At 40.3% G+C, this 18849-nt stretch overlaps 1 protein-coding gene across 2 annotated transcripts in view; it reads left to right on the top strand.

Moving 5' to 3' along the window:
* The window catches only part of SHANK1 (SH3 and multiple ankyrin repeat domains 1), a 933614-nt gene that overhangs the window by 882101 nt on the left and 32664 nt on the right, over positions 1–18849 (top strand). For both annotated transcript variants that reach the window (XM_077457204.1, XM_077457205.1), the window contains exons 18-19: positions 2117–2197; positions 17792–17815. In XM_077457204.1, the coding sequence (XP_077313330.1) occupies positions 2117–2197; positions 17792–17815 (105 nt within the window). The remainder of the gene's footprint in view (positions 1–2116; positions 2198–17791; positions 17816–18849) is intronic.

Consider the following 18849-nt stretch of genomic DNA (forward strand, 5'->3'; position numbering starts at 1 on the left):
CACGGTATTGTGTACACCGCCAGAAGTCTAATAGCAACTATGAGTGTACTGTTTGTATTATATACTGTGTACACCACCAAAAAAGTAGTAGCAACTGCACTATGGGTGCTCGGTACTGTGTACACCAACAGAAGTCTAATAGCAACTATGGGTGCGCTGTTTGTATTGTGTACACCACCAGGAAAAAAGTAGCAGCTGCATTATGGGTGCACGGTACTGTGTACACCAACTATTGGTGTACTGTATTGTGTAAACCACCAGAAAACTAGTAGCTACTGCACTAGGAGTGCACAGTACTGTGTACGCCCCCTGAAGTGTATTAGAAAAAGTACACCAGGAATGGACTGCAGTCAGATATAGCTAAACTGGATATATGTATGTATGTATATATATATACATAATTGCCTTTGGCCAATTATGGCTCTTTTAGCAGAGGGAGCTGGGATTGGTCAGCGCATGCAGGCCATGGTGCATGCTTTGGCCAGTCATCATACAGCAATGCACTGCGCTCCCACAGTGCATTATGGGCCATTACGTGCCGCTCTAATTTGGCACAAACGGCCCATAATGTTCAGTTTTTGACGAATGGGCGAACAGCAAATGTCAAACTCATGTTCGACACGAACAGAAAGCTCATCCCAATACTTCATAAACTTTATCTAATGAGATGGTGTGAGCAGGTCCTACCTGTCAGAATTGCGCAGCCTTCAGCATTGAGGGCACTGACGGCATTTACAGAAGGGTTTTTAGATATGTTGTAGTTCTGCACTCCTCTGGATGCCTGCACTTTTGTATCTGCATCCAATTTTTTTTAATATAGCGGGAGATGACTAGAAGAAGCATTTACAAATCTTTTTACTAATTGCATTGACTGCCATTGCAAAACTTGGCAACTGGAGACACAGAATTCTACACTTACTGCTAGAGGGACAAACTTTATGGGTCCCTTACTTTTTAGCATTTACATTTTTATACTTGGCCAAGTGCTTAGATCATATGGGTTCAATTATCACTTCTGTGCTGACAACACTCAGATATACATTCACACTAAACCTGATTCGATGTTTGTCTGCTTCCCTCCTATCTAACTGTATTCAGGATATAAAAACTTGGATGGCCCATTATTTCCTTCAATTGAACTATGACAAGACTGATGTCATGCTTATTGGCACCCCCCATCAATTATGTAAGGCCAGTCCTAATAGCTTATCTATAGATGGCACTGTACTTGAGCTTCGGTCTAAATGTAAAAATATAGAGGTGATATTTGATGCTAATTTAACCTTTGATCCACATGTATAACATTTTGTCAGAACATCGTTTTGAGAAACATTGCTTGGCTGCGCCCTATGCTATTATACACTGTAGCTGAAAAACTGAACCATACATTTGTGTTCTCCAGACTAGACTTTTGCAGTTCTCTGCTCACTAGTGTAACTAAATCCATTATTAATCTACTACAATATGTACAAAAGTAAAAATAAAGAATCCTGACTAGGTCTGGTACAAATGATCATATTACCCCTATCCTGGAATCCTTGCTACCTGTCAGGTTTCACAGGGACTTTAAGATCCTCTTGCTCACCTATATGGCTCATCATAGCTTGGCACCCCATTATCTTTTTGAACCCTTATCAACTTACTCTCCCGCTCGTAGCCTCTGCTACTCAAATTCTGGTCATCTGTGTGTCCCCTACTCGCCCACACTCAATGGGAGACAGAGCCTTCTCCTGTTATGCCCCAAAACTCTGGAATTCACTTCCAAAGAACATCAGAGAGTCATCTTCTCTAAACGCCTTCAAATCAAATCTAAAACGTTTTTCTTTAGGCAAGATTTTGTGTAATTTTCCCTTTTTTCTTTTGTTTCACCCTGTGTATTTCTTGTGTTTTCCTTGTAAAGTGCTTTGAGAAGCTAACCTTTTTAAGGCACTATATAAAATAAAGTTTATTATTATTATTGGATTGTGTGGTTTGCTTTAAATTCATTGTGATAGTCATTATTTGAATGATCAAAATGTTGGTTTTATTATACAGATAAATCTCTGATACCAGCAGTGGTTTAAAACGAACAGATATGACATCTTAATAAAGAGGATATTTTTTTTCTTTATTCTAGTGCCCCAGCAAACAAAGCGAGTTACTCCACCTGCAATATCATTACGTTCCAAATCCATGACATCAGAATTGGAGGAAATGGGTAAGCGCTGCTCTGTATGGCTTATGACCGGGCAGATCAAACAAATGCTCTGCATGAATGTCTTTCTATCATAGTGGCTTTCAAACTGCATGTTTTGCTGCATTACCTACACTTTTTTGTATACGTAATTGGCTGTTTTTAAGTGTTTTCAAAGAAACCCACCACAGTTTCATAAGAAACTTAAAATTTAATACTTTATTATAATTCTTTTACACAGTGCTGTGAGAAAGTATTTGCTACCTCCAGATTTTTTTTTTTTTTTGTTTGCATATTTGTCACACTTAAATGATTCAGATCATCAAACTAATTTTAATATTACACAAAGATAGCCCTAGTAAATGCAAAATGCGGTTTGCAGATCGCTAACTCACACATGCTAGTACTTGCTGCTACTCCTCGGTTTTCCCATTGGAGTGCGATGTCTTCCCCCCCCAACTCCCGAGGCAGACACCTTTTCCATTTTGAGGTGTCATCTTAGATTGTTTTATAAGATGATTTATTATACAATCGGCATCTGCTCCTGAAAAAGTGGGATTATTGTCGCAAAATGCTTCACGATTTACCCAATATTATGTTTTGTTAAAAACTTGGAAGAGTGGTACTTGTATATGTATCATTATGTGAATATTATGTTGATTGTATGCTGATACACGGTGGTGTTCACAAATCAGCTTGTTTTTACATTTTCTTATTCGTGTAAAAGATTTTCATCTATTGCTTGATAAATCTTTTTATGCAAATGTTGTACCTCATTCAAAGTTTCATGAAAAATGTTTCTAATACTTTGTATATGCAAATAGGGGATGGAGGCATGGCATTATAAGACACCAGCACACATCATTATTTATAGGATGGCAGTTTTTAAATGATTATTTCATTTATTAAGAGATAAAGCTGTCCAAACCTGATTGGTCCTATGTGAAAAAGTAAATTGCCTCCCAAACCTAATAACTGGTTGTGCCACCCTTGGTGGCAACAAATGCAATCAGGCATTTGCGTTAATCGGCAATAAGTCTTCCACATTGCTGTGGAGGAGTTTTGGCCCACTCTTCTTTGCAGAATTGATTTAATTCAGCCACATTGGAGGGTTTTCGAGCATGAACAGCCTGTTTAAGGTTATACCACAGCTCCTCGATCGGATTTTAGCCTGGATTTTGACTAGGCCACTCCAAAAATCTTAATTTTTTTTTTGAGCCTTTAAGTGGTGGACATGCTGGTGTGTTTTCGGAGCATTGTCCTGCTGCATAACTCAAGTGCACTTGAGCTTGAGGTCACAAACTGATGGCCGGACATTCTCCTTCAGCGCAGAATTCATTGTTCCATCACTTATGGCAAGTCTTCCAGGACCTTAAAGCAGAGGTTAACACAAAATTGTAACCTGCTGGGACACACATGGGTCCCAGAGACAGTAGGGACTATTCAGATTGCGCTGTGTGACTCGTGCATGCGCAGTAGGGAACCAGGAAGTGAAGCCGCAAGGCTTCATTTCCTGATACCTTTACCGAAGATGGCCACAGCAGCATCTGAGGACCGAGGGACGGTTCGGCCTCGAGTGCCAACATCACTGGACCCTGGGACAGGCGAGTGTCGTTATTTTAAAAGTCAGCAGCTGCAGTATTTGTAGCTGCTGACTTTAAAAAAAAATTTGCGGGACCCCCACTTTAAGCTGCAAAGCAGCCCCAGACCATCACGCTACAACCATTATGTTTGACTGTTGGTATGATGTTCGTTTTATGAAATGCTGTGTTACTTTTACGCCAGATGTAACAGGACACACACCTTCCAAAAAGTTCAACTTTTGTCTCTTCAGTCCATAGAATATTTGCTCAAAAGTCTTGGAGATAATCAGGATGTTTTTTAGCAAATGTGAGATGAGCCTTTGTGTCCTTCATGGTCAGCAGTGGCTTTCCTCTTGGAACTCTCCCATGGATGCCATTTTTGCCCAGTCGCTTTCCTATTATTGAATCATAAACACTGGCCTTAACTGAGGCAATTAAGGCCAGCAGTTCTTTAGATGTTCTTTTATGACCTCCTGGATGAGTCCTTGTGCTCTTGGAGTAATTTTGGTAGGCTGGCCACTCCTGGGAAGGTTCACCACTGTTCCAAGTTTTCTCCATTTGTGGATAAACTTCTCACCATAGTTTGCCTTAAAAATGTCTCTGTATCCCTTTCCAGACTGATACATGTCAAATACTTTGTTTCTTCTCTGTTCTTGAATTTCTTTAGAACATGGTGTGCTGCTTTTTAAGATCTTGTCAGTATGTTTCACCTTTTTTAGACGGCTTCTATTTAAGATTTCTTGATTCAACAGGTCTGGCAGTAATCAGGCCTGGGTGTGGCAAGTGAAATTTAACTCAGCCTTCCAAAAAAAGGGGTTAATCACAGTTCATATGATTTAACAATTACTTTTTCACATAAAGGGTTAGGCAGCTTTTTCCCCTTAATAAATTAAGTCATTTAAAAACTGCATTTTGTATTTACTCAGGTTATCTTTGTGTAATATTAAAATGTGTTTTGATGATCTGAATCATTTAGGTGTGACAAATGTGCAAAACAGAAATCTGGAAGGGGCAAATACAGCAATACATATATATAATCAGCCTTCTTTATGACCACAGGGATCATTTGCTTGGCAGGGCCACTATCCAAAAATCGCTTTGTAATTTGTTTTATTACATGCACAGCGTTCTCTGATGTGGAAGGGTATCTACTCGGGACAGGGCCCAGAAGGTAGTTGCAATCACTGTAGTAGAAGTGACTACTAGAGTAATTGTAAACTTCTCTGACGGCCCCTCAGGTATGATAGGTTAGTTTAACCATTTCAGCACTGATAGGTTTACCCCCCTTCATGACCAGGCCATTTTTTGCGATACAGCACTACGTTATTTTTACAGACAATTGCGTGGTCGTACGGCGCTGTACCTAAATAAAATGAATGTTCTTTTTTTCCCACAAATAGAGCTTTCTTTTTGTGGCATTTGATCACCTCTGCAGTTTTAATTTTTTGCGCTATAAACACAAAAGACAATTTAGAAAAAAACTATATTTTTTACTTTCTGATATAAAACACATCCGATAAAAAAAAATTTTTAAATCGAATTTCTCCATCAATTCAGGCCAATATGTAATCTGCTACATATTTTTTGTAAAAAATAATAAGCGTATATTTATTGATTGGTTTGCACAAAATTTATAGCGTTTACAGCTATGGGACATTTTTATGGAACTTTTATTCATTTTTATTTTTTTACTAGTAATGGTGGCGATCAGCGATTAATAGCAGGAGGACTTCAACATTGTGACAGACAAATCAGACACTAAGCAACACTTCTGACACTTTTTTGGGGAACCAGTGATACCAGTTCAGTGATCAGTGCTAAAAATATGTACTAATGACACTAGCAGGGAAAGGGGTTAACATCAGGGCCGATCAAAGGGTTAAATACATAATTACAGGTATACACTGGATGCAGACTCATTAATTGGTCTTTAGTGTGGGCATGCTTCCAATAATAAATTAAAAAATGTCCTACACACTGCTGATATATATACTTTTATACAAAAGTATGATACTTCTATTCATTTGTCAAAAAATATCAGTGGCAGTTTGACAACTGTTAATATGGAATAGGTATTATCAATATGTCTACATTCATCATGGGTACCACCTAGAGTGCATTAAAACCTAAAAAAAAAAAAAATCTGAGCTCCCATCCTCAAAATAATCTATAAATACCAGAATCTTGGTGTGCTTTGTGTATTTCTTCCAGATCAGTGCAGTAATCCATCCTGAAATGTTGCCTCTCTACAGAAGCTTCCTGTAATAATGACCGGTCACTCTGCTCTCTCTCCTTGTGCAGCGTGAGTGGTCTTGTCTCCGCCCCCTCCTGTAGTTTTCTGCAGGCAGCATGTGGGGTCTGGGACTGCTGGGTCCTTGTGTATAGCATAGTGATGATGTCATTGTTGCTTTTATATGACAGTATCTGAATTTGCAAAGGCATTTGGTGAAATTAATTCCTTCATGGCCATTGAGAAATATATTTACATGAACGTTTTTGTGCCCAAAGCTCAGCTCTAAAACTACAGACCATACCGATTTTAAGCGTGTCAATATCTGGAACAATTATTACTTATTTAAAAAAGCAGAAGCCCGCCTTTTAATATGTCTTTCAAATGGCCTTTTACTTCCATCATTGATTCTTTGGGGCTTCACCTTTGATTGGTTTGTAGGACTCTTTGGATCTACTTGATCATAGGACTTTTCTGGAGTCTGATGAGATCAGGTCTGTTTTAAACCTTTACAATGGCATTTATTAGCCTCAGTTTCCATCAATGTAATGTACTCCTCCAATAACTGGTAGGAAAGTTCATCCGCTGTAAGCAAAAGAGCAATTGAAAATACACACAAACTACTACTAATACAGCAGGACAGTGTGCGTATGATTCCTGTTATATAATTGAATGACATAGGCTCGCAATTCATCAGTTACTAATCTAAAACTTAATATTGCATACATATGTTGAACCCTAGCTACCTTAAAGTGGTTTTAAACTGTGTTACACCACTTGTACCTACAGGTAAGCCTATAATGAGGCTTACCTCTGGGTACTGTAAATATCTCCTAAACTTGCACTGTTTAGAAGATATTCACTGTATGCACTGCCTCCGACGTCATCGGCGCATACGCACTGAAGAAACGGCACTTTTTCAATGGCCATACCGTAACCTGTGGCCACCGCGGCTGGCTCCGGCCAATCACAGCGCCAAAGCCCACAAGCCCGGAAGTAACGCCAGTGAAAGATGTCGGCCGTAGGAGTGGAGTGCGGGTGGCAGGGCATCATTGTTAGGTAAGTATTTCATAATGAGCATTGCGTATTGCATTGCATACTAGCTCATTATGCCTTTGTCTTGCAGGGTTTTTTTTTCCCGGAGGTTTACAACCTTTTTAATCTGACCTTTTGATATGAGTGTGTCATTGAACTGTATAATGGGTATAAATAAGTGAGTATGTATTCCTTTAGAGATGCACACTCCAACAAATAAGAATTGTTGAATATATGCTTTAAAAAAAAAATTTTTTTTTAGCTCCGCTAAAGCGGGCATTTGTAAGCCCATGAAACACTGTGACTCTTATACAAGTGTAGTGGTCTCCCCGAATTCCAAGGGCCTGATGGTGACCCCCAGAGCCAGGGAGAACTGACATTTCTCCTCAGGGTGCAGGTTACTAGGCACATTGGGTTTAGTGCAGGTACAGTATATAAGCGCGCTCTGACAATCAAGACCAAGCAGACAGAGTCTATTTTAGAAAAAGTGATGATAATGATGGATCTTCCACACTTAAGACAGCACTTTAAGAGAAGCAGTATCTAATAGAAACAAAAACAAAAAGAAGAAAGGCGCCTCTAAGTGCAGAATTAAAATCATTTAATATCCCCAAAAGGATTAAAAAGACTTACAGGATCTGAAGAGATAAAAAGCATGTCATCATTATTAATGCACGTGGTTTGGCAAAGTAGGTAGGTCCCAAGCGTATATAAAGTTCTCAGGGCTCTTCAGTGCTACACTGTAGAGTCCCAAGGTCACCAGCAGGGAGATGTCATGAGCCCTGGAAGTTACAATATGCCAGTGAACAAACACACTTGTCCGAATCAGCGATGAGCGTAGATCCCAGAAGTGACATCAGCGGCAAGGGACGACAACCAGCGTGGACCGCAAGCCGGATGTAGTCATCAAGAAGGGACACGTTTGGGAACGTCTAATTGGTTCCTATGTCAACCTAAACTTTAAAAGATTAGGTTGCCGGACCACTTACATTAATAATGATGACAGGCTTTTTATCTCTTCAGATCCTCTAAGTCTTTTTAATCCTTTTGGGGAAATTAAATGATTTTAATTCTGCACTTAGAGGCGCCTTTCTTCTTTTTGATAGTGGGTGTAGTGCAAGGGAGAAAGATTGGACGCCAGTCACTTTTTGTACAAATGAACAAAGAGTTTTATTTCTCTTAACAGGAACGGTGGGGAGAGAGGGTTTAGCACACAGGACACCCTTAGACAAATTCAATAGCAATTAAAACAAACTCTGCAGACAAAAATAAAACTAGGCAGACAGCAATACAGAATCTGTATCTTGTAGCAACTGCTGTCTCCTATGGCAACAACTTCTCTCACGGTATACTACTGTAGATCTTCCAGTTTAGCTAAGCTTGCCAGCCTTTACTAGACTTTTTGGACTCTCAGCTATCTGCTGGATTCACAAGCTTCACCCACAGCTAACCGCTGTACTTTATCTTCAAGCTTTACTCACAGGTACTCGCTGCCTTCCTGGATGAGTTTCCACTGAAGCTTTCCCACTACTTCACTGTCCCTGGCTAGTAAAGCATCTGCTCTGGCACTCCTTCAGAACTCCATCCCTTCAAAACTTGCCTCTGGTAAGAGGAGTGGTCGTCACTTTGTGGCAACTGCTTCTTGTTTACCTCCAACATGATCAGGCTCCCCTTAGGCTGAGCCTCTAACACATGCGGTTCTGCCCCAGGCTCTGGGCTTAACCTTGGCTGCTCCTCCTTTGCGGAACCCTGAACTGCTGGATAGGCCTTAAGTGGACCTAGCAGCCAGTATGCCTCCTGGATAGGTCTCAGGCTTCAGGCCTAGCAACCAGGAGCTTCTCAACACACACCCACCAAGACCTTAGCCTCGGGTGGGAAGAACCCTGATCACCTCCTCCCAAATAAATAGCCTATCCCAGCATACACAGCAAAGAAACTCCTGTTGATTGGCTGAGACAACCTAGTTACCCATTACCTGAATTTATGATAATCCATCATTCTAATGCCAAAAGCAACAGTGTCACCTATTGACAGGAGAGCGACAGTAACCCAAACTCCTATTTAGGACAGGAATTAGTGCATCAACCTACTAATTAGCCAGGCTAGGTACCAAGGCTGCTGCGGATGAGCGCCACCTGCAGGGGAAAAAGTAGACTGCACCGGCCTACAAGTGCCTCCCACCTATTGTTCTAAAAGGGGTGAAAACATGTCAGAGGGTTTAACCCTTCCCCGTTCTAGTTTAACATTTTTTTTTACTTCCCTTTAATTGCAGCCATTGTATTGCAAGCTTGATTTCACCTTGTACTGTATTTACAGTGGAAATGATGAGAAACAGTTGAAAAATAATTACGTTATTTTATTATAATTATGCAGTTAGTTTATGCTGCCTCTAAATGGAAATTGGAGAAACTGTTTATTGTAAATTTAATTTGTCTTTAGGGAAACCTATTTTGAACGATAATTTTAGGAATGTTTAATCCAAGTAAATAACTGAGATTAATGTAACTAGATCAGTTTACTTTTGTTCAAGTCCCAGGCACATTAAACCAATTACACCTATGTGTTATACTTTTGTTTTACTACATTCATAAGCTATCAAGGTTTTTATATCTTATACAAAATATTATTGAGATAGAATAGATTAATCTGTCCAATTTTAGGCACCATAAGGTACATGGGTTTCATGTACTTCGTTGCTGCTGAGTTTACCTGCTGGAGAGCTTTCTTAAAATGTAAACCTGCTAAGGGCTCTACAAACATCTCCCTGCCCCCATGTGACAATGCACAGGCTTGCGATTGGTCGCTGAGGCACGGGGAGATAATGGTGGATCAATGTATGGTTTCCTTATGATGCTAACTTTGCAGTGGCGTGCAGACACCCATTGCCAATTTCTCCCTAAATGTAGTTTAAGAACCAAAGGGTGGCAACTATAATAACAGGTTTCCGTGTACACCTACTAGCTATCTAGCAAAAAAAGCCAAACAATGAAGGCCATATGCATAGTAGGCTTTAACCCCCCATGCATGGGGCTGTAGCATTTTGCTGGGTGGGAGAGCACAAGTGCCCCATAAAGCTCTGCTGCTGGCAGCCTGTGAAACTCTGTGAAAGACTGGCAGCTATACAGTACTGGACAGTGTACCTAGATTTATGACCGTTTAAGGCAGTATGCCCCCAAGGACAAAGCACGGAATGCACAAAGTCAACTTTTCAAGCATTCATCCATGGGTGCATACTGCCCTAAATGTAAGAATCAATAGGTGCACCGTTTGGCCTTGTCCAGCCACAGCAGCTGTCAGCCTCTCATAGAGTTTCACAGGTTACCAGAAGTGGGGCTGGACACCTGTGCTCTCTGCCTGCAGCTAAACACCAGAGCCCCATGCACTGGGGCTAAACACCCAGTGTGCATGGGCTTTACACTGTTTAACAGTTTTCTTTAAACACAAAGGTGTTCTGCTGGGCTTCTGATATGTAGCTGCACCTTTAAGGAAGAATGGACTGCCTATAGGCATATGTGCCCTTAATTTATCCATTTCTATACATACTTCTTAAAGCGGTTGTAAATAGAGGTAAAAATAAATACATTCCAGGCTACCCTGCAAGGTGATGTCATAATGTGTTAGTATGCATCACATACTAGCACATTATGAAATACTTCCCTTAAATCAAAGCCCTCCAGCGGTGCGCTGTCATTGCTGACAGGGCTTCTATCTTCACCCAGTCTACCTCCCATGTTCAGGAACTCCAGCCATTTCAATGGCACAGCCACAATGACATCACTTCCGTGCATGCGCACGGGAGCTGCGGCACAGGGCTTCGCATGGACGGCATGCCTTCCCTTCAGAGCGCAGTGCGCATTCATTGGTGACATCATCGGCTGCAAAAGTAGTGAACGGTACACGTTTAGAATATATTCATTTTACCTACAGGTAAGCTTTATTATAAGCTTACCTAAAAGGCTCCTTTCACACTGGAGGCATGTTTCAGGCGCTTAAGTGCTAAAAATAGCGCTTTACAAGCGCCTGAAAAAAGCCTCAGCTGCAATTCCAATGTGAAAGCCCGAGTGCTTTCACGCTGAGGCGCTGTGCTGGCAGGGCATCACAAAAAGTCCTGTAAGCAGCTTCTTTGCAGCGCTATAGGAGTGCTGAATATTCGGCTCCTAAAGCGCCCCCGAAGCGATGCAGCCGGTTTTAACCTTTTTTGACCGCTATCGGGGGTTAAAAGCACTAACGGCTGAATAGCCCTGCTAGAACAATGGTAAAGTGCTGCTAAAAAAAACATCACTATACCACCGATGCCCAGGCGTTGGCAGTGTGAAAGTGCCCTTAAGTAAAAGTTGCAGAAAATTGTTTTATTACCGCTTTAAAAGTGTACTATGCAGAGGGCTTTGACAAGGTAGTGCAGCTTCCACATGAATTTGCAAATGTTGTGCAACCAAAACTTCAGTTTTTAACATAAATGGTTTTCACTGGTAAACTCTTCCATGTGCACCTTATTTTAAAAATGAGTTCTAAATTGGGCCAATTTTTGTTTTACTTTAAAATTGTTCTGTGCTGTGCCCATGAAGGTCAAAACAACAAGTTCACTTAACGGTTCCCCTTACCTGCACATACAGTACCCCCAGAAGGGAATACCTAGTACTTATGAATATGAGGAGCATGTGACTCACTACCTTCCCATGTTATGGTTCTGGTGCTTTTACACTTGGGTACCCAGTGCTGTCACAAGTGGGTAGAGGGAGAGAGTCCTTAGTCTTGTAGCCAATGGATGATACCTTGATACCTATATGCACCTAGAGAGGGGGACAAACTCCTGGCACAAAAACTTTCACTTAAATATTTTCCTTAATGGCTACAAAGGATATAAATCTACTTTGTGTGCACTAAATGCCTTTGCAAAATAACTGATTTTACTTTGTATAAGTAGTATTGACATCATCACTGTGCTGTATATAGCCTGTGCAGAGAGCAGAGATGTGGGAGGGACCCAGCAGGCCCCACCTACTACAGGCTGCCTGTAGAAAACTACAGGAGGGGGCGGAGACAAGACCAGTCACTCTGCACAAGGAGAGAGAGCAGCAGTGACCGGTCTTTGTTACAGGAAACTCCTTGCACAGAAGTAAAGTTTCATACTGCAAAGATCTGGAAGAATTGCATAAAACACACACCTCGATTCAAGTAAGAATACTCAGGCCTCTTGCATGTAAACGATATTTGCTTATCCTGGAATTCAACTATATGCCTTGCATGAGCAGGAAACCGTTTATTTTATTTTTTTTGTTATATCTCTCAGGGTATCCGATATAGACATTATAGATTGTTATTAACTGTACAGAAAAGAAGAGCCACAGATGGTTGTGTAATAGTGAAAACAAATCCCACAGTGTTTCAGTGTTGGGAAGATAACGTGTAGGCCCTCTGTGTGTCATGCCTGCTCTCCAGGACATAGCAGTATTCTCTGCAGAATACTATGTTCCAGGCCAGCCTCCAGGGGATTTCTGCCATCAACTCTTACTGTCTTGTCATTGTGCTAATTAAACAGGATGTAAGCATGTTCCGCTTGGAGTCTGTTCAGCTGTGCTTGGTCTCTTTCCCATGTTTGGGATGTTGCAATTTGGTGTTTTGTTTAAAGAGAAAATATCATTGACTTCTTGATGTGTTTTATGATTTCTACAAGAGATCCTTACAGATCTCTACATACGTTCCTATTTGATGTGGATCGGAACTCGAAATTAAATTTTATACATGGAAATTAAAAATTGTAATCTTTTAAATGAACGTTTAAACAAAAAAAAAGTATAAAATAAAAATAAATGACAGGTTATACTTGGTCAGGGAATTTAAATCGTATTCACAGGAACATTAAAAAATAAAGTGACAAAGTATCAAATGTAAAAAATGACCCATTGAATGAAAGGTTAAAACGGTTAACAGGAAATGTTGTACAGTGGTCCTTAGTGAATTTTATTATTATTATTATTATTTATTATTATTATTTGTGTATTGGGTGCGAAGTGCATTGGGAGATCGTCTATGATAGTGATGGTGAACTTTGGCACCCCAGAGGTTTTGGAACTACATTTCCATGGTGCTCATGCACTCTACAGTGTAGTTGAGCGTCATGGGAAAAACATGTGGGGTGCCAAGGTTTGCTGTCACTGCTATATAATAATACCTACTGTAGTCAGAAGCAGATACAAATTATAGATATTAAACTGATTCATTTTTAGGCAATGCGAATATACAGTAAGAGCCTAACTACAGCTAAAAAACATATGTAATCCTCTAAAGAATTCACATCCCCGTGTACAAAAAAATAAATAAATACTTTAATGTACAAACATGGAACAGGTCAAATTATCTGCCTTATTTTTTGTCTAAGTGAAAAAGGCTTAGAAATCTTCTCCAAGTCTTATAGCTTCCTGAGCCCTCGCTTCTCTTTGTTTGCTCACTAGCTTATAATTTAGAATAAATGTTGTACTTTACCGGTTATATAAAAAGACTTTGACGTGCAACATTATGATGCCATGTTCAAGTTCACAGGCGTAACTGTAAAGCTGACGTACATACTATATGCATACAATATACATTTTATTTTGCAATGTATTATCAATTTATCAACTCACCCAGCAGTATTTGTCCACCTTGTCAGTATGGCACTGGCAGTATGGTACCCCCAGCAATATATTACCACACCCAGCAATATATGTCCGCCCAATAAGTATGGCTCCCCCAGCAATAAATCCCCCTACTCAGCAATACATGTCCACCTAATCAGTATTGCTTTCCCAGCACTATATTACCCCACCAAACAATATATGTCCACCCAATTAGTATTGCTTTCCTAACAATATTTCCCCCCACATAACAATACATGTCTGCCCAATCAGTATAGCTCCTCCAGCAGTATATCCCTCAACCCAGCCATATACTGTATGTCTGCCCTGTCAGTATGGATACCCAGCAACATATCCCCCATCCAGAAACACATATGCAGCTGATGGTGGCCACTCCATACGGGGCACAGGGGTGCCGCTCCCCCCCCAGTCCAGGTGTCTGGCCCCCTAATCTATATGCGGGGTGCCAGACGCATGGATTCTAATGGGGATTTTTTTTTAATCACATGATTAGAGCCTGAGACTCTAATTGGGCTCCAAAAAAGGGTGGGCTCACTTGAGTGACAATAGAAAATTAACATTTGCTATGGTCTTCCTGCTTCTCCTCCTGGCCAATCAGGAAGCAGGAGGAGCACGACTGGCCAAGAGGAGAAGCGATTGTATTGGCTGGGAGGATGAACGGAGATCCGTAAGATGGCCACAGTCATCAGCTCTGCATCCGTCATCTCTGCATTGCTGCCAAGAGCCTGCGTTAGTACCACTCCCTGTGTGTCATTAGCATGCTCTTGTTACTAAGGTTGACTGGACAGTGGAATGGGCGTTAGCAAGACCTAGACATAAAGGCAAGAAAGGCTTTGCCCATTTATCAAACTGATGCAAAATAACACAAAATATCTGGTTAGCTTTTGACTGGATCAAATAGGTAATCTGAGATGTAATTTATTGTTAATGAATGTCCAGGATAAATGAATGGACCATTGGCTATGACCATATGGCAGACTAAGTAGAGCCACAGATGTATAATAATCTGCAAACCAGTCAGAAGTGGATGATAATTTCTCTATAAGGTGTATTCTTAAAAGAGATGTTAACTGTTGCTCATTTTCTCTCTTTTTCCTCGTTGTTTTTGGTATCCCATTTCATTCCGGTGCATACACCTTTGCATTCCTACCATTCCCTATATCATGATTATGTGCTTACTATATGTATATTATCATACTTTTTTGTTGTCTGCTTCATGTTATTAAACATCAAGTGGAAAAAGGTATATTTACTTAACTGTTGAAGGCAGCATAAGATCCTCCAACCATTTCTATGTTTGTAAAGTTTCTATCCAGAAAGAAAGTATTAGAAGAGTAATGTTTAAAGGGATCTTGTAATATCCTTATATGTAAACTAAAATTACAGCCTATATTTCAGAAAATGATTTTATTATTCATAAAATTCTCTTCTTTTGGAAGCTCCATGATCCAGGGCATACATTGCACTGACACCTCATTTTTGCACCGACACAGCTTTGCCCGCCTGGCATCTCACTGTCCAAAAAGGGTGCTGATATTGACCGTTTAGGCACACTAGATGGTGTCTTAGATGGTAGTTGGGCTTTGAAGCAAACATCAAAGTCAGTGTGCAGTGTGCATCAAGGATTTGGGAAACCCCAAACACATAAAAGAGAATATGGTAAATAATAGACGTACTTGCCGTCTGTATTTCGGGCGTACATTATTTGAGGCATTTCTGTTTAGACTACCTGTAAGCATTTCCTGTTACAAAAAAAGTTAACGTATCTACTATAATCCACCAAAAACATAAAGGTGGCCTTTTCACAGGCTGTTTTTAAATTACGAATAAAGTTAGGATAGGATAGGATTTGATCCCCACCTAGGTGTTTAGAGATGTTTATGCCCACAGCAGAGCTTGACTGTGAGCCGAACCTCCTTGTTGCTCTGTTTGGAGTGGTTTCTCTTCAGGTAGAATCTACTAATGGGCCAATGACACCATATGTTTTGCAAATATTAAAAAAAACTATGGTGGATGGATGGGAGAAGAGGGTGATCTTTTTGGGAGTCCCCAAGAGATATGAAAAAGCAAAAATGGGTGTCAAGCTTCCACACTTCACCTATAACTGAAAGACCACTTTTTGGTGGACGAAGCCCATATAAAAAGCCTGTATGTGTTCAGGAAAGTGATTGTATGCCTATGCCCATGCAAGAACGTGTCAATCAAGCAGTCATACATTACAGCTTTCTACCAGCCACTTCCACCTCATTTTGCTGGTAAGACATTTTAGCTTCATGGATTCTTTGCTGGAAGCAAGTGGAGCTTCATCTTGTTATGTGTAAGTTTTTGCCTAATGTTACTGTTTTATATGTGAGGGATGGAGACCTTTCCTTTTTGATGCTTTCTATGCAATCTATTTTTCTGAGCCTGTCTGAGAGCAGAGGCCACAAGATGACTGCTTTCAATACCCATGTATTAACCTCTAAAACTAGTTTTACTTATGTTACTAATGGTTTGACTTTCCTTTCTTTGGGGATAAGCACCAACAACTGTCTTCCCCTGTCTATTGAGAGCACTTCCATATTAGCAACCGAGACACTTGCACTAGACAGGAGGATGACAGTTGTGGGGGCTTAGTTGCAAAAAGGTAATCTAGAGACAGGAATCCCATTGAATCAGTTCTTATGCCACGTACACACGATCAGACTATCCGGCGGACTTAGAAAGTAATTTTGGCTCAAAAATTGTCCGCTGGACTCAATCCGGTCATCTGCATGCTAGTCCACCGGGCTTTTGAAATGAACGGACTTTGCCGCACACGGAGAAAAGTCCATTAATTTTGAACGTGTCTCCAGGAAGATGGGACTAGCGAAGGAAGTTGACTCAAAGCACGTTGACTCACTCGTCCCCACCCCCTTTCCTGACCGGCTGAGTTGCGTGCTCAGATAAGGGTCTTATATGGACCTTGGGGGGACCCCCACACCGTTTTTTTGGCGTAGGGCTTCCCCTTTAAGTCCATACCAGGTGACGGGGCCATCAACATGTCAATCTCGCCGCCGAAGGTGGCGACATTGACCTCCTGCGCTAGTCCTGGCTACCTGGAGCCACGTTCCAAATTAACTGACTTTTCTCCGTGTGTGTGGGCAAGTCCGTTCATTTCAAAAGTTTGGTGGACTCCCGCCATAGTCTGCCGGAAAAGTCAGTTTGTGTGTGGGCAGGCCTGCTCGTTCAGAAAGTCCAGCGGACTTTCCGGCTGTTTGTCCGCCAGACTAAGTCCACCGGATAGTCTGATCATGTGTACGTGGCATTAGACAGACCACACAGGTTAACACAGGAAAGATTATGTTACAAAAATATCCCTGGTTATAACATCCTAAAGGTGATTGGTCCTCCCCCCCCCCCTTTTTTTTTTCTACTGCATGGAAATACAAAAAAAAATTTCTTTAGCTCAAAGGGTTGTTGGTTTTTGAAATTTCATTGGCATTAAGCTATTAAAAGTGAATGTCCAGTTTTCTTTACGAGGGAAAAAAACATTGTTTAGTCTTTATTGCAGATACCTACTTCTCTTCTGTACATACCAAGAAAGGCATTCTAGTACATATTTGAGAAATGAGAGGCAGTTACATATATATATAAAACATTTGTGCAGTACTTTACAGTATTTGCAATTATGCATACTTACTACTTAAAACTTCCAGTTTCAGTTGAATACAATGGTCAAAAAAGTGCAAAATTTAAAAATATGCCAGGTGCAGTCCTAGATAAATTCAAAGTTTGAGCATATGGTGAAAAAATTGGTAATCGGAGGTTACTTTGAGTCAAGTGATTAGTACAAGTCATGCTTGGCCCTGCCTTCTACTTCTTGTTTGCCTTCATATCGGTCTAGGATGCTACCCAGCATATTAAAGAACAAATAAGGAAGCTTGGAAGTTTGTAGAGGGTAAGGTCAAGTACAAATTTCACAAAAGAAATTGAGATAACTGTAGTTGCTTAAAGCTCTGGATCTACCAGTCATTTGGGCATGTTCCTTTTATCTAAAGTAACCTCTGCTTATACATTTATTATAATATGCTCAGTAATGAACAAGCTTCGTAAAAGGTTTTCTTCAAAGTATGACACATTGAATTTAAGCTAATATGTCTCTTGTTTCCTTTAGTTTCTCCTTGGAAAAAGAAATCTGGTGAGCATCTTTTTTCTCTTATTTACTGCAGGTTTTCTATTTAGAAATTGATAATTATCAGGTTGGTGTCCAACTACATCTGAGACCTGCAAACCCATTATCAGTGTGTGCTTCACAGTTGTATTAAGGAAACTATTGGCTGCTACTTATAAACTACTTACAACTGGATTAACGTTAAACAGACAAAAAATAAATTGGTGGCAAGCAAAAAATAATAAAAAAATAATAAATAATATCACAAAATAATAAATGAATGGTTTGTAAATAATGATTCTTCAACAAAGGTGCACCTGTCTTTTACATTTAAAGAATGATGTAAAGCAATAGAGCCCTGATTGTCTCCCAGTGCTGCTTCTTGCTGTGAAAAGGATTAAATGAATTAAACAGAACTGCATTAGAACATGTATTTAAGACTTTTTTTTTTAATTAATGCATAACTGAATAAGTGGTGATTTTTCATAACTGGCTGGGGTTTTATTTGTTTTCCAAATTGTGCTTCCAAACACAAATATATCCACAGGGAAACAGATGTTATTTTTCTGCATCCACGGCTTAATTTTCATATTTACCTGGAATTCTCCTGTTAAAATGTATACATTGTAATGTGGTAGTTCAACTGTATATTTTTTGATATGGCAGATATAAAAGACACAAATAATGCAACTGTGTATACAATATTATGTAATCATTATTTTAACACAAACCATGTGTGTATGTGAATTGGACTTGGTATCATCTTGCAAGCCACAGTTCAGTAGCCCTTGAGTTGGAGAAACAGCACAAGGAGTCAGTTGTGATGCAGTGCTTATGGAAGCGCTAACAAGGAACATGCTGATACGAGGAGAGAGCAGAGTGATTGATGGGTGTATCTATCTACTGCTTATTCATTAATGGGTTTATGGATGATGGTGTGACACTGTAGCTGTCCCATGTTGGTTCTAAGATCAAGAGCTGAGTGATGAAGTGATCTCGGATTGCCCAATCCTCAGTCTACTTGGAGCAGAGAGCAATGACGTTTGGTGACCGTTAACTGC

This window comes from Lithobates pipiens, unplaced genomic scaffold (assembly GCF_037356315.1).
Source record: "Lithobates pipiens isolate NorthernLeopardFrog02 unplaced genomic scaffold, aLitPip1_a1.2 Scaffold_27, whole genome shotgun sequence".
Taxonomy (NCBI): Eukaryota; Metazoa; Chordata; class Amphibia; order Anura; family Ranidae; genus Lithobates; species Lithobates pipiens.